The sequence below is a fragment of the Nanorana parkeri genome, unplaced genomic scaffold (assembly GCF_000935625.1).
Source record: "Nanorana parkeri isolate BGI_ZX_2015 unplaced genomic scaffold, ASM93562v1 scaffold1127, whole genome shotgun sequence".
NCBI lineage: Eukaryota > Metazoa > Chordata > Amphibia > Anura > Dicroglossidae > Nanorana > Nanorana parkeri.
Window position 1 is genome coordinate 282450 of NW_017307395.1, and position 21008 is coordinate 303457.

The window sequence follows — 21008 nt, forward strand, 5'->3', positions numbered from 1 at the left end:
GAAGGAAGGCGGGAAGCCAGGGGAAGGAAGGCGGGAAGCCAGGGGAAGGAAGGCGGGAAGCCAGGGGAAGGAAGGCGGGAAGCCAGGGGAAGGAAGGCGGGAAGCCAGGGGAAGGAAGGCGGGAAGGAAGGCCAAAGAGTGCGACCCCGAATGCAGCCAGATATGCGCACATTACGAGGCGCGGTTTGGGGCCGACGCTCATACAGGGATGATTCGAATTCTCCGGCCTCACACATGATCACAGAACACATAGCAGCAAACGTCACATCGGAGGCCCCGGAGCCCCCGGTCCGTCTATCCTACAAGGAGGGGGAGGTAGGCATTGGATAGCGGTAATTCCAAAGATCGTCGTGACATCATCGCGTGTGATCAATAAGGCAAAGGGGACACGGCGCGATCCCCCGAGCAGAGAACCTGTTACGTTGAAGCTCTTCATTATGAAAAGCAGAAATGGCCGCCGGTCAGACGGATCGAGAACTAGCCGTAGGGACGGTGACCCCGGGCAGAGCGATCCCCAGAGCGGGGGAAGGGTTAAGCTCACCGCACACAATACAACCACATTGTACATTCTCCTTCAGATCTACCAACAAGGGCCGGCCTGACTGGATAGATCAGGTACCTCAAGGGCGGGAAACCTCAGCACTCTGGCTGCTGTGGAACTACAAATCCCAGTCAAGGTATAACACCTACAGACCGAATATTCAGGGCGGGCATGAGATGGGGGTCGTATGGGATTGGGTTCAATACAAGAGCGGGGAGCGCAAGGATTTTATCACAACCATTCACATGTGCGCACGCTGTCCTGTCCCTGGTCACCCGACCACAGCAACTGTAAAATTATATCTCTGATAAGTCCGTTGTCACCCCCATAACCCCGACGTGCCAGCACTGAGCCTATAGGCAGCAGCTCTAACGCGGCATTCACTGATGTGTCCAATCACACATCCCAGCAAAATGCATCACATGACCAGATTCTAAACACCGTCAGCTGCTTTTCCCACTGAAAACATCTGTGGATATTCTATACCACGGGGGGCCCCTATGGTGCATATTGTGCTGCCCTCAGGCCCCAGTTTCTGACCATCTCCTGTAGTATGTCCTCAGTCTTTGACCTCCCTCCTGTAGTATATCCCTAGTCTCTGACCTCCCTCCTGTAGTATGTCCTCAGTCTCTGACCTCCCTCCTGTAGTATATCCCTAGTCTCTGACCTCCCTCCTGTAGTATGTCCTCAGTCTCTGACCCCCTGCCTGTAGTGGGTCCTCAGTCTCTGACCCCCTGCCTGTAGTATGTCCCCAGTCTCTGGTCTGTAGTATATCCTCAGCCTCTGACCGTCTCCTGTAGTATGTTCTCAGTCTCTGACCTCCTCCTCCAGTATGTCCCTAGTCTCTGAACCCCCTTCTATAGTGTGTCCTCAGTGTCTGACCATCTCCTGTAGTATGTCCCCAGTCTCTGACCCTCTCCTGTAGTATGTCCCCAGTCTCTGACCATCTCCTGTAGTATGTCCCCAGTCTCTGACCATCTCCTATAGTATGTCCCCAGTCTCTGACCATCTCCTGTAGTATGTCCCCAGTCTCTGACCATCTCCTGTAGTATAATTACCTGCTACAGTAATCCCCGTCCTGAGGACAGCAAGCAAAGGGAAAACTCCCCGCTGAGGACATGACCACAACAACAACAGACGGAACTCTGACCCACAATATCCAAAAATAAAACAACAAATCTTGCCATGAAAAACTTTTATGAACCGGAGAACAAAAACAACATTTAGCAGCAGAAGAGAGCGACGTGAGAAATAACTTAGTGTGGGAAGTCATATCCTGCCGGGTTATACTGCCGCCCACAGCAAAGACAATATATGACTATTTTCATCCTCGTCCATTGAGGGACATGAAAGGTCTTACACCGCGCCTCTCCTGCAGCTGGCAGCACAACCCACCAGTATGTGACTTCCTGTGTCCCCTTAATGGACTCAAAGAGAATGATTTGATGGCAAGTACAAAAATCATAATACGTCACCGATCACCGTGGCTCAAAAATAAAAAAAAAAACTTAACTTCAGTACCAAAATGTTAAAGTACCTATAATGGTGAGCTGCCAGTCGTAGGGAGTACGGCCCCGGCGGGTGCCGAGCCAACAATGGTGTCTATAGAGAGTGACAACATGGTGGCATTTCTATGGAAAGGACAACCCGCCCCGTCCTCATCACGAGTTCTGCCCACAAAACGTACTCTTATGTAGGTGACAGGTCCACTTGAACCTGCATGTGCCTCCCCATACAGTTTCTGTCACCGGCAGGAGCCGGCACACTGCCTGGACCCCACAATAGTTTAGAGTGTGAAGCTAAGCTCCAGGCAGGTATAAAAAAACATCAATGAATGACTTTAGTGTTCGTACCGAAATGAGACTCAATATCAGCCCCTGTACGGCAGGGCTTAGACTGGGAGAAACTGATGCAGCACAAAGGGGGCCAATCAGGGGAGCTGCATGGCAAGGAAGGAATATGCTGATAGGAGGCGAAAGCGGAGTGACAGAGAGATGAGCTCATCATTCTGCTGCTTCTCCTTTCACTGCCCAGTCACTGGTTGGGGGAGGGACAAGACCTGTCAGTGTTACTGAACTGAAGCAGAGAAAATCCGGTCAGACAGGGCTTGTGCTATGTGGCAGAGCTGTATAACTCTTAGGACTGGATGGGCAGAAGTACAGTTGCCCTTCTATGTAGTTTATCGGTGATTTAGCCCGGAGTTCAGCTTTAAAGAGACAGAATGATGCACGCTGCCAACGCCGTCTTGCTCTGAGGCCGTCATCCCCCACCTGATCCTGACTCTAATGCAGGGGTGGGTAACTCCGGCCCTCCGGCTGTTGTGGAACTGCAAGTCCCATGAGGCATTGCAAGACTGACAGTTACAGGTGTGACCCCCAGAGGCAGAGGGATTTGTAGTTAAAGCACAGCCGGAGAGCCGGGGTTGCCCACTCCTGCCTTAATGCCTAGTGAGTCACTGACTCTAAGATGCAACGGGGGCCACATTAAAGAAAAACTCCAGCTTCAGGTATTCTTCACAGGACCTGCACATGGTTCCCGAGCCATTTTGTCATTTAATGTCCTTCAAATGACAGAGTTCAATCTTTTCCTAAAAAGTGAAAAGCTTGCAACCACGGCAACAGTATTCAGTCTTTATAAAATCCGTTGTCCCAACTCCAGTCGGCTTGCCCCCATCACTGGCTCTCTGCCTCTCCCAGAAGCCTGCACAGAGCCTGTGGTTGGATTACTGGCATTGCATTAGTATGGCATCCCCGGACTCGAGGTTTACTGCACTGAGAGTTGATCTATCCAGAGGGATGCCGGGGGTCAGCGCTAAACGTCTAGAGGGATGCCGGGGGTCGGTAATAAACGTCCAGAGGGATGCCGGGGGTCGGCGCTAAACGTCCAGAGGGATGCCGGGGGTCAGCCCTAAACGTCTAGAGGGATGCCGGGGGTCAGCGCTAAACGTCTAGAGGGATGCCAGGGGTCAGCGCTAAACGTCTAGAGGGATGCCAGGGGTCAGCGCTAAACGTCTAGAGGGATGCCAGGGGTCAGCGCTAAACGTCTAGAGGGATGCCAGGGGTCAGCGCTAAACGTCTAGAGGGATGCCAGGGGTCAGCGCTAAACGTCTAGAGGGATGCCAGGGGTCAGCGCTAAACGTCTAGAGGGATGCCAGGGGTCAGCGCTAAACGTCTAGAGGGATGCCAGGGGTCAGCGCTAAACGTCTAGAGGGATGCCAGGGGTCAGCGCTAAACGTCTAGAGGGATGCCAGGGGTCAGCGCTAAACGTCTAGAGGGATGCCAGGGGTCAGCGCTAAACGTCTAGAGGGATGCCAGGGGTCAGCGCTAAACGTCTAGAGGGATGCCAGGGGTCAGCGCTAAACGTCTAGAGGGATGCCAGGGGTCAGCGCTAAACGTCTAGAGGGATGCCAGGGGTCAGCGCTAAACGTCTAGAGGGATGCCAGGGGTCAGCGCTAAACGTCTAGAGGGATGCCAGGGGTCAGCGCTAAACGTCTAGAGGGATGCCAGGGGTCAGCGCTAAACGTCTAGAGGGATGCCAGGGGTCAGCGCTAAACGTCTAGAGGGATGCCAGGGGTCAGCGCTAAACGTCTAGAGGGATGCCAGGGGTCAGCGCTAAACGTCTAGAGGGATGCCAGGGGTCAGCGCTAAACGTCTAGAGGGATGCCAGGGGTCAGCGCTAAACGTCTAGAGGGATGCCAGGGGTCAGCGCTAAACGTCTAGAGGGATGCCAGGGGTCAGCGCTAAACGTCTAGAGGGATGCCAGGGGTCAGCGCTAAACGTCTAGAGGGATGCCAGGGGTCAGCGCTAAACGTCTAGAGGGATGCCAGGGGTCAGCGCTAAACGTCTAGAGGGATGCCAGGGGTCAGCGCTAAACGTCTAGAGGGATGCCAGGGGTCAGCGCTAAACGTCTAGAGGGATGCCAGGGGTCAGCGCTAAACGTCTAGAGGGATGCCAGGGGTCAGCGCTAAACGTCTAGAGGGATGCCAGGGGTCAGCGCTAAACGTCTAGAGGGATGCCAGGGGTCAGCGCTAAACGTCTAGAGGGATGCCGGGGGTCGGCGCTAAACGTCTAGAGGGATGCCGGGTGTCGGCGCTAAACGTCCAGAGGGATGCCGGGGGTCGGCAATACACGTCTAGAGGGATGCCGGGGGTCGGCAATAAACGTCTAGAGGGATGCCAGGGGTCGGCAATAAACGTCTAGAGGGATGCCAGGGGTCGGCAATAAACGTCTAGAGGGATGCCAGGGGTCGGCAATAAACGTCTAGAGGGATGCCAGGGGTCGGCAATAAACGTCTAGAGGGATGCCAGGGGTCGGCAATAAACGTCTAGAGGGATGCCAGGGGTCGGCAATACACGTCTAGAGGGATGCCAGGGGTCGGCAATAAACGTCTAGAGGGATGCCAGGGGTCGGCAATGAACGTCTAGAGGGATGCCAGGGGTCGGCAATAAACGTCTAGAGGGATGCCAGGGGTCGGCAATACACGTCTAGAGGGATGCCAGGGGTCGGCAATGAACGTCTAGAGGGATGCCAGGGGTCGGCAATACACGTCTAGAGGGATGCCGGAGTGTAGTGTTTTTCTTTGGAATCACTTAGCAGTATCTCCATACCTACAGAACGCAGGCAGGTAAGGATCCGCGATAAGGTTTGTTAGAGTCTTGCCCATGTATAGAGCTTTCCTGGAAGGTACCGAAACTGGAGCTTCACTTCAAGGGACTCGCCACGGAAAAGGCTGCTGGTTCTTTCATTATATTGGGCCTGTGGTCCCATTACGCGTTTTAACGTGTTGCCAATTTAAAAGGCAAAAATCAGAAGACAAAAATCGCACATTGGCAGACACTGACAACAACAACAAAACCGACCAACCAAAAGCTGTGTCCCCGCTCAAAGAGAACCAGTCACAAGCAGGCACATGCAAGAAGCTAACCATACAGTCCAAGACGATTACAACTGAGCAATAAAATATTTAGAGCCGCCCCTTTCTTTAGCTCCGCCTTAAAAAAAAACAGTGCCGAGAGGACATCTGAAGCCTAATCAGCTGCCTGACCTCACAGTCTCCCAGCAACTGAGCTTGCATCACAGTATCAGCCAAGCACTGCAGCTTTCCCACATTCCTATTATAGATGGGGGCTCTGTCGTATCATGACGTTATGCATACTGAGAAGCTGGGAGACAGAGCAAAAGCCCTGGCAGTTGACTTTAATAAAGAGAGAGACTTCAAAGGATCGCTGATCCCAAAGCGGTAGAAAAAGCCGGATGCATTGCAGGAAAGTTCAAACACTGACAACTTTATTGTTCCAGGCAAACGACAGATACTCCATGCTTGTTTGTTCAGAACAATAAAGTTGCCAGCATTTGAACTTACCAGCTTTTTTTTTTGATAACTTCCTTGACTTATTTGATTTTTGCGGGAAGAGGACGAGCCCCCTTCGGCATTTAGCACCCAGGTTTTCAGGAGCGTGACCCAACCTAGGGCATGGGAACGGGGCACTCGTTTTTGCTGCTGCCTCAAACTGAGGCGTCAAAAGCAAGTGATGGGCAGATGTATACAAGTAAGCCGGCTTGCATTAGACCAATCATGACCGGTTCTCTTTCAACTCTTTGGTCACATGGGCTGGGTCTAGTCCAGCCTTTCTCAACCTTTTTACTCCTAGATGACCCTCTGATATCATTTTCAGGGCTCAGGGAATCCCTGCTAAAGGCAATTCACTGGGAAACAGAGATGTCATGCCGCTGGCTCTGGCAAGTGACATTGGCCCCCAAAACTATGCAGGTACCATCAGATGGGAGGTCAATCAGCCACAGCTCAAGGAACCCCTAGGAACGTCTGCAGGAACCCTGGTTGAGAATAGCTGGTCTAGCCCATAGATGGGTCAATCAATCAGGGACATTGTGGTTGAGGTGAGCTCCTCCCACTAAAGGGTGTAGTGTACCATATTAGCAGACCTTAAATGGACCTGTTAGTGTGTGCCCGGTGTCACGGAACTGTAGTGGTTTTTTTTTTTATATTATTCACATACGGAGGGGGGCTGCAATGGGCTTGTGTTATCTCTGGTCTACCCATGTTAGTGTGTCTGCATCAGGAAACAAGACTGCATTGTGTCTAGGAAGGCAAGGATGGGAGTAAGATCCAGATACCAATATGTCTGTTACTCAGCCTGACCCCCCTCCCCCCCACACCCCCCCAATTATACAAAGGAATACTGGTTGTTTACAGCTCGTGCCCGAGAAGCTGCATTGGCATCGCTCATGTCCTCCGAGCTGGCGCCCCCCGGCTGCAGCTGCTGTAGGCGGACTGCGGCTTCCTCCTGATCTTCCACGAGTGACAGGCCCTCCTCGCTCTGGGTGAGGCTAGGAGGCTCCGGAGGAGGGCGGCTGGCAGCGGAATCTTCCGGAGGAGAGGCCCTGGGCGGGTACCAGGGCGGCTGCAGGTTGCCCTCTGCGCTATGATGCCGCGACAAAGGGTGGGGGGGCAGCGGGGGAGGATTACGGCTGCTGGCTGCCTCTGCAAACGGGGGGGAAAAAAAGAGAACATGGTCACGAGCCAAACTGACTCCATATTGATTCCAGACCTAGCTGGTGTTTAAGCATAAAACCTCAAATCCTGCAACACAGAGGAATGTGCAATCATTACAGGAGGTATCAATCAACTGCAGATAAAGGGCGTATTCAACGTGTATAAAATCATGAAAATATTCATTAGATTAATAGGCAAGAGCACCTTACAACCTAACAAGTGGGGAACAGTTACAGTAGCACTATGGGCATATCTGATTCAGGCTGCCCATAGCATTGTGGGAGCTATTTGTCCTGCAAAACTGCACACGCATTCGTTCTGTGCAAAATCGAATGTTATTAGGCCATCTTGTCCCCAGGTCAAGTGATATTCATTCAGAAGAATCCGGAAAATACTGCGCTATGGCCACTAGGTGGAGCTGAGGATAATAGCAAATAAATAGATCCTCAGCTCCATCTAGTGGTCATAGCGCAGTACTGTCTGGATTCTCTCTGAATGAATGAATGAATGACATTCAACCTGGAGAGAAAATTGCCTAATAACAATCGATTTTGCAGAGAACGAATGTGCACGCAGCTTCACAGGATGAATTTTTATAAATACACCCCATAGGCTGCATTGTCTTTTTCTCTAAGGCCTCATTCACACGAGAAAAGGCCGGCACGTACAGATCCGTGTGGCGTGCATGGCCGTATCGGGCAGCTCCCGGGAAGGACAGGTGCTGCGTGTGATCAGTACGCAGCCCCTGTCCTTCCCTATGGGAGTATACGGCCGTACGCCACCCTACGCTCACCCGCCCTGCACGTCCATGCGGGTGTCCGTACTCTTATGCTGACAGGATGGATCCTGTCTGCGTCCGAGCCAGGACACCGGCACCCGCCTGCACTTGGGGTGAGCGTAGGGCGGCATACTCCCATAAAGAAGGACAGGGGTTGCGTACTAATCACACGCAGCACCTGTCCTTCCCGGTAACTGCCCAATACGGCCGTGCACACATCGCGGAGCTGTACGTGGCGGCTCTTTCTCATGTGAATGAGGCCTAAAAGCTGACTGTACACCTATAGGTTACCGGCAGGTTTTCTATGGTCAGATGGAAAAAGTGCAAGATTCCTCCATCTATGTGTATGGAGGGATCTCCCTCTGGGCCAAGCTTCAGGCTCTTGCTAGTCGGCCCCGCTGGCTGTCAAAATACCAGAACAATCTGATTGGATGCAGGCATCGTTCAGATATTGTGAGAGCCAGCGGGGGGCCGACAAGCAAGATACTGAAGCTGGGCCCAGAGGGAGATCCCTCCATACACATAGATGGGGGAATCTGTTGCACTTTTTCCATCTGACCATAGAAAATCTGCAGGTAACCTATAGATGTTTGGCCAGCTTAGGTCACCACTGTAGCATACTGTAAATGCTAGTAGAACTGTTGGTTGGCAACTTCCTTAACCCCCTTTTGGACAGCCGTTCATATATACACGTCCTGACCCTGAAGTGGTTAAAAAAACAGGATCATGGCTGCAGGATCCCAGCCGTAGCTTTAAGAAGAATGTGCACAGCTACAGGGGTTTGTGATTATGTTATGCCCACTCAGGAGCAGGGAGACCACATGTGTTATGGTGGTGTTAGGCAGCTGACTGGGCAACAACTCAACAACTGTCAGACCACAAGCAGCCCGTCAGCCCCAGACAAAGGCTCAGACTAAGGACGTAAAAGCTAAGGGTCAAATGTAAATCTGTCAAAAGAAAAGACTCATAATTTGAGGGTGAGTATTCAGAGCCATATGTGACTAGTGAGTGTGGTAACATAGTGGTGCGCTACAAAGACTGAAAGCCTGATGTTAGTGAGGTGGTGTGCGACATTCCAGTTGTGAAGGGCCTACAAGTCCCAGCATGCCTCATCAGGACATGCTGGGAGTTGAAGATCTTCTACATGTTGGCTACTGTGTACCCTTCTCAGATATTAGAAAGCCCACAATTCCCGGCATTGGCCCAGGTGTCCACCCCCTGATCTCTCACCTTTCGGGGAGGGGGGCTGTGGGAAGGGACACAAATGGGGCATGAATGGTTGTAGTCAGCACTTACATACAGTCATTCGCTCCAATGGAGATGGGGTTTGATGGTGAGTCTGGGATGCGGTGAGGGACCTCACATACGGTCGTTCTACTGTCAGCCCTGTCTCGGCCTGCAAAGAACAGACGGTGCCCAATCAGAGAAAAGGATGGAGTGGAGGGGCAGAGGGAGAAGGAAAGTAATGCATGTGGAGGAGGGGGGGAGGGGGTGGGGGTGGAGAAAGCACTTAGAGACATCTCCTCTGCTGAGCAAATGTGACTTCCTCTGGCGGCCATCTTGTCCAGCAAATTCAGACCTATCACTATGGACTTCACATCTTATCTGCTCAACAGAACCAATGACAAGAACAAAATCCAGCAAGTAAATTCTGGGCAACATGATGTAAACATTCAACCTGTCACAATCAGATCAGGATCTCTTACTTAAAAAGGAGGGATCTGCTTCAGAAAGACTGAGGGAAACTTTCCCGGACCTACTAAAGGTCAGTCTGATCTGCAAAAAGTGATGGCACAAGGGTCGCTTTTTCAGCAGAAGCATTTGCAATCTGAGTGTGGCTGGGTCAGGGGTAGGCAACCCTAGCACGCCTGCTGTTGTGGAACTACAAGTCCCAGGAGGCATGGTAAGACTAACAGCCAAAGTAGGACTTCCAGAGGCAGACATGTGGTGGGATTTGTAGTTCCACCGTAGCTGCTGGAGGTCCCAGGTTGCCTACCCCTGACCTAAGTGATGATCAGCTGATGCTAAACTGCCCATAGCTTATGGAAGCATGGAAACTTGTTCAGCTGGGGAGAGACGAATGCTCTATTGTTACCTGACAATTGTGAGGAGCTGATCTTCCTGTAGCCACAAACACTGCAATTTATAACAGAGTGCCATTTGTAAGGCATGTGCCTCAGTCCACGAACAAGCACGGGTGTTTAAGTCGACCTATTGTCTCCTGCTAACCTAAAGCGAATCTGTGGCTAGGCCATGGACATTACCGCAGGGCTCGACAAATCCCAGGTCACCATGGCGACTAGAAACTGCGTCCTGGTGAATGGGCTTATGCACGTTCACTGTCCCCAGCCGCCACCTCCACTGACAAATCAGCTCTGCTTATCTCCTCCCCGCTGAGAGCCCTCCGCATGATGCGGTCTGTGTCCCCTTCAACCCCCACTGCTCTCCCCTCCTGTATTAGCAGTGAGGCAGCGGGGATCGAAGGGGACACAGACCGCTGCAGCCAGTGACCAGCGGGGAGCAGAGACTGCTGGCAGCTGCTCCGCCCCCCGTGCCCCCGCTCTTCGGATCAACTGCCCATCCAATGGCCAGCAGCAAAAGCCAGCCTGCTATTGGCTATTTGAAATTGCAGTAGCCAATAACAAGTTGGCTATTACAACCACTTTCTCCTTCATATCCCTCCTCTGCTGATTGACAGCAGGCGGGTGCAATAGCCAGCCTGCTATTGGGTATTGCAAAGTGAAATAGCCAATGGCAGGCTTGCTATTGCTCCCAGCCACTGCCTGCTGTGTTTACACATTTCGCGTGCGCCAATTAAATTGAATTGAAAATGACAACTGTTGTTGAAAATAAAGCTTTTAAACTTTTAGTTTAAAAAAAAACAAAAAAACTGGCTCCAAACTTTCTAGCTGGCTCCTAAATGCAAAGCAAATTTGTCAAGCCCTGCATTCAGGTATTTACATATTCTTAGCACAGAGTAAATTAGCATTATAAGACCCTAACTGACCTCTGCAGCCATTGTGGAACAACTCATACTCAAAGTCTGCAACAGAGGCACTGAAGTCATTCAAGTCCTTCTCTCTGCCCGTCCCCCTATGCACTGCTCTGTGGTTATATGACAGATTAGAAAACTGGAAGGCTGTTGAGTCACTGCTGTGAAGGGGGAGCAAAACCGCCAAGTCCCCCCCAGGAGGGGAGAGCAAAACTGCTGAGTCCCCCCAGGAGGGGAGAGCAAAACTGCTAAGCACCCCCCAGGAGGGGAGAGCAAAGCTGCAAAGTCCCTCCCCCCCCAGGAGGGGAGAGCAAAACTACTAAGTCCTCCCCCCAGGAGGGGAGAGCAAAACTACTAAGTCCTCCCCCCAGGAGGGGAGAGCAAAACTACTAAGTCCTCCCCCCAGGAGGGGAGAGCAAAACTACTAAGTCCTCCCCCCAGGAGGGGAGAGCAAAACTGCTAAGCACCCCCCAGGAGGGGAGAGCAAAGCTGCAAAGTCCCTCCCCCCCCAGGAGGGGAGAGCAAAACTGCTAAGTCTCCCCCCAGGAGGGGAGAGCAAAACTACTAAGTCCTCCCCCCAGGAGGGGAGAGCAAAACTGCTAAGTCCTCCCCCCTGGAGGGGAGAGCAAAACTGCTAAGTCCCCCCTAGGAGGGGAGAGCAAAACTGCTAAGTCCCCCCTAGGAGGGGAGAGCAAAACTGCTAAGTCCCCCCTAGGAGGGGAGAGCAAAACTGAAAGTAAATACTTGAATGTCCATAGCCCGGCCACAGATTCCCTTCAAGTGATTTTACAGGAGTTGCTGTTAATGTCACAGCCTCTATCACATTAAAGACAGGGCAGCAGAGGGGTCTGTAAAGTAGCTTTGCTTAGCAGCAGACATTACGGCCACTAACAAGGAGCTCATTGGGTTACGATAAGCAGCAGAGAACATCTCCAGCTGAAACACACCACACGCCTGCGTGCCACCACCCTGAGATTAGACCATTGCTAATATGTTTGCTGCCAGTAACGTGAAGAACCCTTACCATGTAACCTCTGCGAAGACACCACGTAGCTGATGAGGGTGACATCACTGGAGCCCCCCGACTCTAGAGGTATCGGGTGTACGCGAAAGTGCTCCAGCATGTCGAAGATGGTCTGAAACCAGAGGTGTTGCACTCGGCACTGGCCGTCCTCGTTCAGGGACAGGCGGAGGTGCTGTGGGAGGACAGAGAAAGTGAAAATGAACCTGTGTGGAATGAGGAAGGACAGAGCCGGCACGATGGAGATAAAACGGTAACGGACCTTGGCTTTGCCCTGGAAGTTGAAGGTCAGCACGTACTCCCCTCTCCGGGTCTCGCTCTGCCGCACCAAGAAGACACCGTGGCTGTTGGTGCCCCCTGCCAGCACAAGCTGGGCTGCCTTGAGTCGCGACAGTGTGCCATGGAACCACTGGTACTCCGACAATGGGTGCTCCCCTTCTCCAGGGTCCTGCTCTCCTTGGCATGGGAATGAAGCTAGAAAAAAATAAAATAATAATTTCACAAATAAAAAGATAAAAAGCAACCAAAGTAGACTTCAGAACTACAGTGTCCACCTTCTAAGATGCTAAACTAAACATACCTATACTTACACCTGTATGACCCATAGTGAAATAATGTTTTACTTATCTTTGCTCCAGAGGGGGGGCCTCACTCTACTGCTTTTTTTCCTGTGCATTACAGCTCCATATTCTGGCCAATCAGGAAGCCGTGTAATGATTGGCTGGGAATCCGGCTCCATGCTCCCTCATCATGAGGTGATTCAGGAAGCCGGGCAGCGCGTCATTACACGGCACCCGGCTTCCTGATTGGTCAGCTTCCAGACCAATCAGGAAGCCGGGCAGCGCGTCATTACACGCTGCCCGCCTTCCTGATTGGCCGGGAAGCCGGCCCCATGCTCTCTCGCCACATCTCTCCGTCCAATCAGGAAGCCGGGCAGCGTGCAATGACGCGCTGCCTGGCTTCCGGATACTGGAAGTAATGGGCTAGGCATCGGAGCATTTGCGTGAGTACGAGTACTCGCCCAAATACTCGGCATCGGCACCAACACTAGTGTAGGTATTGGTGCATCCCTAGTCTTTACCTAACAGTGGCTATGCCCACAGCAGCATGAGATGCACAGACCTCCCTGTCCCCCTGTCCACTGACATACCACAAGAAGGGAAGGAAAAGAAAGGGACTGGAGTGAGCACATGACCGCTATATAACATTCCTTGAAAAAAAAAAATATTTGGCTAGAAACTTATGATAAGGAGTGTACATTTGTCCAGGGGAAGGTGAGGGGATTGGGGGAAATCATTATTTATTGCCTGCAGTTCTGCTTCAATAGGACAACCTAATGAAATGTGATATTTTAACTACAGAAGGAGTTTGGTGGGCTTGGTTCCTATTCTCCTGGGGGTTTTAGGGGTTACCATCTGCTATAGGGAGTTCCCACTCCCCCCTTCTACATTCCCCATATTATAAACAGGGAGAGTGTTACCTCCTCAGAATGGGCACAGCAGGTGTGCAGACCTGAGAACTCAGCCCGCAAATCTCATCAATAGAGTCCCCAAGAGAGCAGTTTTCCACCATCTACCGAAAACTCAAATAGGGCTCTGAATGGACCACCCCTACCTCCTAAAGGCAAGAGCTGCACCTCTCAGTCTGCAATAGCGGGCCCATAGCCATTGCGTTTGAAGGTGCAAGCTCTGAGGAAGACATCCTTGTCAAGGATCACAGGCAGGGCTTTTATGGCTGCTAAAGGTAATAGAAGAGATCTTGTGGTGTCTGTTTTAGGGTAAAGCATTTCATAGTAAAAAGGGATGGGGTTCACTTTAAATGACTTAAAGTGAATACTCAGATCTGCGTTGTGTATGACTTGGCTGCTTACTAAGATTTGTGCGACCCTTTAGGTTTACTCAAATTCCCCATTGACCAACTGAAAGCTAAACCATCAGCAGTCACCTGCAGTGTCTGGGGTGTCCGGGAAAGGGACCCCCATAGCGTTTTGCGGTCTTTCCACTTCGTCGATGGGCGCTCGCGGAGGCAGCTCTGGCGGGAGAAGCTCCAAAGAATCAAAGTGTGAGGCGGTCATGGAAACTGAAGTGGGTGAGATGGATGCAGAGGGCCGATCAGAGAGGCCACCGTAGGCTCCTATTGGTGAATTAAGGAAAAGAGTCATTTGAAGTATATCCCCGGCTGCTCCCATCTATTTACACCATTCCCAGGTTTACACATATGCCATTCAAGCAAACCTGAGCTTCTCACGTTCAGATATGCCTTAATGTCCCATTCCCAGCCTGTTTCCTCTTTTTTTAGCACCAAGGATTGAAGGCAATACCTGGCTGGGAGGAGCATGTGACACACGCTTCTGACAGCACAGGGGAGCGTCACATGGGGAGTCTATAGTACTGCGCAAGCTTCAACCCCAGCAACTCAAGTCTTTCTTTTCATTCCCAAATGTTTAAGCTCATATCTGGGCCCCCCTATTCTGCCCCCTCCTGCCACACCCCTCTAACTGGCCGCTGGCATAAAAAATAAATAAATAATAACACCCTTTTACTTACCTTAATTCTTTTTTTTACTTACCTAAATCCACAGGCATAATAGGCTCCAGCCCTAAGTCTTCTTTCCTCTTCTGTTTACATGAGATGGAGGCCTTCTTTTGGTGTCCATCTCGCTGACTGCATGACGTGGACACTTCTATTGGCTAACAGTGGGTCCTCGCAGCAGGGAATCAAAAGGAAGGCAAGTATATTCTGCTAGGGAGGGCCATTTCAAGTGAATCTGTTGGTTTGCACTACATGGGCAAAGCACAGATACACTTAAAAAAAAAAAAAATGGATCCATTTCCTTCCCTCTGATCCCACCCACCTTGGAGTTCAGAGTCTTCCCATACCTCCTGTTACACACTCTAGAACAGTGGTTCTCAACCTCAGGACCCACATTTGTCCTGGGTCATTAAGTCGCGACCCAAGCTACACTGAAATGGAACGCACGGCATTAGGGTACCGCATGTTCCAGTGCGGGCAAACTGTGGGTGGGAGGTGCGTTTGGGGTACCAATCAAATGAATGGCAACGCACCTCCCATATCAGAATGCACGGTAGGTGCTTGGTACATTGCGTTAATTGCACTGTACTAGTGTGAAGAGGTCCTCAAAACCACTGACCTATATACACACACACACACACAGACACACAGAGACACACACACACACAATCACACAGACACACACACACACAATTTGTTTTTCTTTTTAAGATCCACCCAGTCTCCCTACCTTACAAGAACTGGAGTGGGTCGCTAGCCTGGGGGGTCCAATGTGGGCTGCTGTGATGGAGCTCCATTCATATGTGCATTGCTTTTACAGTTCCCTTGTGCGCCCTGTAGAAGTGTCAGGAGCCAGAATGTGATGTCACTCCGGTCCAGGCACCTCTACAGGGCACACGAGGGAGCTGTAAGCAATGCACTTATGGATGGAGCTCCTTCGCGGCCATAGCCCCATCCCACCTCAAGCTGACACTCGGCGCTGGACAGCATAATTTGAATGGCTGTTGGCATGAGAACTGACAGTGCTGCGTTAGGGGGAGGCAGAGGAGCCTCTCACCTAGAAAAGTAGAAGGCACGCGGCGACCCACTGAACACGGGGTCGCGACCCAGTTTTGGGTCACGACCCACTAGTTGAGAACCAAGGCTCTAGAACACAAAACAACTCATACCTATTACTTTTGGGTTGACTGAACCTTTAATTCATGCCATGCCTTGGTGAAGGAAGCTTCCAGTTCTTACTAACAAAACGCGGATATAATATGACCATGTAGACAAGACAATGTGGAAGCTCTAATGCAGTTCCCACCGGAGGTCATGGGTCAGGTACACGGCTGACTATACCTTGGCAGAGCTGCTCATTACTCTCCGTGGGTATCAGAGGTAGATCCCGGCTGGGCATACTTTCCGAATGGTTTATATGTATAGGTTCTGCGGTGTCAGTTCTTTCCCTGTGGAGATAAAACACAGGACACTATTACTGAGGGGCTAAAAGGATGAAACAAGAAAATATATATATCTGTCAAACTTAAAAAAATGGAGCTTTACCATTAAATGGAACACGTGTCAGAGTAACACTTACCTAGGCATCATGCAGTCCTGTATGTCAGACAGCCAGGATCTCATCTGCAAGAGGTCTACTGACTCTAGGATGTACTCCGAGGAATTCTCCGTCTGGGGATTCAAGGAAATGACCATCAATGCCAACGCAGCAGAGACCAGTGCAATATAGAAGTAGCAACCTTAAAAAAGACGTCTGTGAAAAATATTCTTAACCCCTACAGCAAGGGTTAAGTACTTGCTCATTTTCATCTAGGGTGTAAATAACAAAATTATGCTCAGCTTAACCTCGCAACCAGCTGGCTGTAAGACCGGTCACTGAAGCGTCTCTCCCCCTCTGCTCCAGCGGTCTAACGTCCTGCGAGTCATCACGTCTAATACACTGTATGGGACATGAGAGCACCGAGGGAGATACCATCGCTGCAGCAGAGGAGGGAGCACTGTAACAGTCGGCTGCCAGGTTCAGGTGAGTAGACCTTTAGTATTTTAGCACCTAGACAAAAACGAGCACTTAACCCTTGCAGTGCAGGGGTAGCCCCATTGCAAGGGTTAAGAAGGTGGCAAGAGAGTGTGGCTGGGTATGCGTGCGACAGGGTCTCTTTAATATACAATAACGGCATTCAAAAATCACAATTCATTTTTGCTATCAGATTAAAGCGAAAGGAGGAAGGAAGCCCTGTTCCAGCACTGCTCCTTACCTTCAACACAAACGTGTTTTCCTTGTCTGGCATCTCCAAAGGCGTTGTGGTCCTTACGTCAGCAACAGATGAGCAAGGGATGCTGACCCGTGGCTTTGCGGCCTAGAATGCAAATGTAGCAAAAACAGAATGCAAATTTGAGTATATGGGGACATAAAACATGAGCTTTTTGGGGTCTCTCCCTAGTGCCGCTGGACCCTAATGAAAAACCACGACTCCTTAAGAAGACAGTAAGTAGGCATGCTTCCCCCTCCCTTGACAAGGCTCAGCAGCTCAGTGATCCATGCGGAAGCACCCAAATCTCTCCAAATTAGTCGGAATTTGGATGAGAAGTTGTGTGGCCTCTTGAGAAGCTCAAGCTGCTGTCACCATAATATAGCCTGACGTGAGGGAAATATGGAGGGTGAGTCCTGTCCTGGAGAGACAACAGGAAAAGAGGGGAAAGCTCCACAAGGCGAGACAGCTGCCGTGTTCTCATTGAAGATTTACCCTCTATTCCTGTTCCAGTGACAACTCAAAATTCTGAATTTTCTACCACTCTTAGTCTCAGTAACAATGGTCATCAGGACACAAATAGACGGTGAATCTCCCCAGGGGGGACATAGACCGTAATACTAAATAAAAAAACCTGACAACGATCCGAATCCTTCCCCACCATAAACATTTTTGCCTATACTTTACATACACTTTAAAGGAAACCTTTTCTGACTTCTCATTCCCAAAATACTTGTTGACTGGCTGTCACCTGCCCCAGCAGCTTCAATACCACGGGCTGCCAACCTAGTACAAGTATGTAGAAAATGGCCTCTGGCTTTCCACAACGGCATACTTGTTCAAGTGGTTCGATCCCCGAGTACCCTCCTCTGCTGATATTGTCATGGCTCACCTTGGGAGGAATGTAGAACTCCAATATATACCCATCGCTCTCGGTTTTGCGCAGGAGAAGCCGGCACTTCTGCCACCGAGCCCGGCTGCTGCTGTTCACCTCTTCCGCCACCACGAAGTTCAAAACCCCTTCCCGCCGCACGTCCCGCAGCTCCAGCCTGGGGGCCGGAGGTCTGCTTAGCCGCAGCTTCTCGAACCTGTGTGTCCATCTCTCTCCTCCTGACCTGCCGGCTGAGGAATTGCAGTTGCTGTTGGCCCCCGTCTCCTCGGTGGGGGACTCTGCCGAGCTCCTCCACTGCAGAATCCCCCTGACGCTGCCCCGTACGCTGCGACTTACGTTGCGCAGCGAGAAGCGCTTCTTCAGGCGCGGTTTGGCTGTCGCCGAGGATGTGGAGACGTCCTCCGAGCTGTGGGACTGACTGCTGGACAGGCCGGAGGTGATCCCGGAGGAGTCCTGGCGTGGCTGAGTCTCTACCGGGGATGCCAAGGAGGAGTCGCTGCAGGTCTCCGACAGGTCCCTGGTGGAGGTGTGAGCGCCCATAAATGGAGCGATGCTGCAGTGGGTGGGAGAAGGGCCATCCGAGATATGGGTCCTGTTCACCTCCGTCTCGAAGTGCTCCACGAAATACTCGGCAAACCGTTTTGAGAAGCTGCCCTCCGCCCCAGGCGTGGCGTACTGCGGATTCTCGGTCAGGAAGACCCGGAACCGTCGGGCGAAATCGACAGCGGCAGCATGAGCGTGAATCTCACAGAACTCCTTCCAGTTCGGAGATGGAGAGGAGGGTCCCTCTAGGGGCAAACTTCCATTCATCATGGGGGCTCCAGCTGGATCAGCTGCTAGACAGAAAAACAGTAACGAGATGATTAGAGGAACAACAACACCAAAACAGGGCAAGCATACATAAACCTTACGGGCATTTCAAGTGGAAGTAAAGTGACCTGGTGAAAAAATTGCTGAATGTGCAAATCTCTTCCACCAAAAACCTCCTACCGGCCTGTCAACAATTTTTCTTTTTTCTGTGCATTGAGCCGCACATGTGCAGCTCAGTACACAGATCCAGCATGCCGAGATGAAGGAACTCCTGTGCGCATGCCGGCTGGCCAACCAAAAGGTTGATAGATGCCAAACCCGGAAGAATACTAGGATAAGTTGGCATTAGCACCGGAAGGGAGCGTGGACAGCGCAGCGATGGAGGTAACCATTTACAAGGTTAGTGCACCATATTGTGCATACTGGTACATTATGGCAAATATCTCATGTATTACATAATGTACCCCGCCCCACACACACACATTTAAAGTTGCCTTTTTTATATTTGCAGACCTTTGCAGTGCTTTAAGGCTCTTTCTAGTTTCCTAGACAAGGGCTCACTACTAATAAATTAATTTCTGGCAGATCAACACTATGGGTGTTCAGATGCCCTGTGCTGGGAAGACTGGACTGCAATAGATTTCTGGCACATCGATGGGTATTCGGTACCTGCAACATTTTGAAAACTAGTGCCAAACCTTTTTTTTGGATTTACGAATGTCCTTCTGTGACCCAAAGTCAGGATCTAGCGGGCTACTGCCTGCTACATGCAGAAAGCACATGCAGAGTCGCGCTGCAGCCGGGAAGGATACCAACTATATTGTTGGGATCCACTTTGCTACCTGATTGACAGCTGACTCTGCCTCTCTAGAGCCACAGTTAGCTGTGCCCGCCCCTTCTCCCCTGTCTGTCCCTCCAAATAGAACTGTGGGAATAGAGAGAGGAGAGGGGGATTCCTCCGATGAGCGCTGGAGAAATAGAGAGAGGGGAGGGGGATTCCTCCAATGAGCGCTGGAGGAATAGAGAGAGGTGAGGGGGATTCCTCCAATGAGCGCTGGAAGAATAGGGAGAGGGGGATTCCTCCAATGAGCGCTGGAGGAATAGAGAGAAGGTGAGGGTGATTCCTCCAATGAACGCTGGAGAGAGGGGAGCAGCATTCTTGCGATGAGTGCTGGAGGAATAGAGAGAGGGCAGGGGGATTCCTCCGATGAGTGCTGGAGGACTAGAGAGAGGTGAGGGGGATTCCTCCAATGAGTGCTGGAGGAATAGAGAGAGGTGAGGGGGATTCCTCCGATGAGTGCTGGAGGAAGAGAGAGGTGAGGGGGATTCCTCCAATGAACGCTGGAGGAATAGAGAGAGGTGAGGGGGATTCCTCCAATGAGCGCTGGAGAAATGGAGAGAGGGGAGCAGCATTCTTGCGATGAGTGCTGGAGGAATAGAGAGAGGTGAGGGGGATTCCTCCAATGAGTGCTGGAGGAATAGAGAGAGGTGAGGGGGATTCCTCCAATGAGTGCTGGAGGAAAAGAGAGAGGGGAGGGGGATTCCTCCAATGAGTGCTGGAGGAATAGAGAGAGGGGAGGGGGAATCCTCAAATGAGTGCTGGAGGAAAAGAGAGAGGTGAGGGGGATTCCTCCAATGAGTGCTGGAGGAAAAGAGAGAGGGGAGGGGGATTCCTCCAATGAGTGCTGGAGGAATAGAGAGAGGTGAGGGGGATTCCTCCAATGAGTGCTGGAGGAAAAGAGAGAGGGGAGGGGGATTCCTCCAATGAGGGCTGGAGGAAAAGAGGGAGGGGGGGGGGATTCCTCCAATGAGTGCTGGAGGAAAAGAGAGAGGGGAGGGGGATTCCTCCAATGAGTGCTGGAGGAATAGAGAGAGGGGAGGGGGAATCCTCAAATGAGTGCTGGAGGAAAAGAGAGAGGTGAGGGGGATTCCTCCAATGAGTGCTGGAGGAAAAGAGAGAGGGGAGGGGGATTCCTCCAATGAGTGCTGGAGGAATAGAGAGAGGGGAGGGGGAATCCTCAAATGAGTGCTGGAGGAAAAGAGAGAGGGGAGGGGGATTCCTGTGGAGAGGACTAAATGACAGCCACTCTCTGCACGGAGGTGACCATCAGCTGAGCGATCAGTTTGTGATTGTTCGGTTCTCGATCTATAGATCCAGCTGCAATGTCACACGCCGGCTCAGAATATTGGGAGAAGTACACTTTACTCTCCCAATACTTCTCCTTTAAAGAGAAAAAACGCGGTTAATGTAATTCAGAGATGTACCGAATATCTTTTTATATTTCACCAGAACATTCACTTTAATAAAACGTCAGATTCCCTTTCTCGCCGGCGGGTCACTTATACTTGCTGGAGTCATCCACGTGAGTCACCATCTAATCTGCCGTTCATTGATGGTAATCCGTGTGTACAGCCATACTCCTGGTAATCCCGTGTTGTTTGTAAACAGCCGTTTCACTTTCCGCACAGAACCCGAGCGGCCGGATCACCAGTCACCAAAATAAACCCCCATGGGTGACTAATTACCCCGGGGAACTAATAGCCGGCCATTACAAGATCACCCCATAGGCCGGTGCGCAGTATTCAACATATCATCTGGCCCAGGAAAGATGTTATCACCCGAGCAGTAATGTTCAGACTAGGTTAGGAAAAATGTATTGTGTAAACACACACACACACAC

At 51.2% G+C, this 21008-nt stretch overlaps 1 protein-coding gene and 1 long non-coding RNA gene across 4 annotated transcripts in view; both read right to left on the minus strand.

Moving 5' to 3' along the window:
- Positions 1-1140: 1140 nt before the first annotated feature.
- On the minus strand, positions 1141-1477 carry LOC108796534. The gene is made up of 3 exons (XR_001941809.1): positions 1424-1477; positions 1209-1275; positions 1141-1176 (listed from the first exon to the last, which is right to left on the minus strand). It is a non-coding gene; the product is annotated as an uncharacterized LOC108796534 (long non-coding RNA).
- Positions 1478-6718: 5241 nt separating this feature from the next.
- SH2B1 (SH2B adaptor protein 1) overlaps positions 6719-21008 on the minus strand; it is a 19325-nt gene continuing 5035 nt past the window's right edge. The window contains exons 2-10 of one of the 3 annotated variants that reach the window (XM_018568025.1): positions 17518-18353; positions 16632-16733; positions 15956-16047; positions 15718-15827; positions 13790-13978; positions 12108-12319; positions 11849-12020; positions 9129-9228; positions 6930-7042 (exon numbers count right to left, since the gene is read on the minus strand). In XM_018568025.1, coding sequence (XP_018423527.1) covers positions 7024-7042; positions 9129-9228; positions 11849-12020; positions 12108-12319; positions 13790-13978; positions 15718-15827; positions 15956-16047; positions 16632-16733; positions 17518-18330 — 1809 coding nt within the window. In that variant the 5' untranslated portion in view covers positions 18331-18353 and the 3' untranslated portion in view covers positions 6930-7023. Of the gene's footprint in view, positions 7043-9128; positions 9229-11848; positions 12021-12107; positions 12320-13789; positions 13979-15717; positions 15828-15955; positions 16048-16631; positions 16734-17517; positions 18354-21008 lie in introns of all 3 variants that reach the window. The other 2 variants (XM_018568024.1, XM_018568023.1) reach the window with 2 other exon arrangements.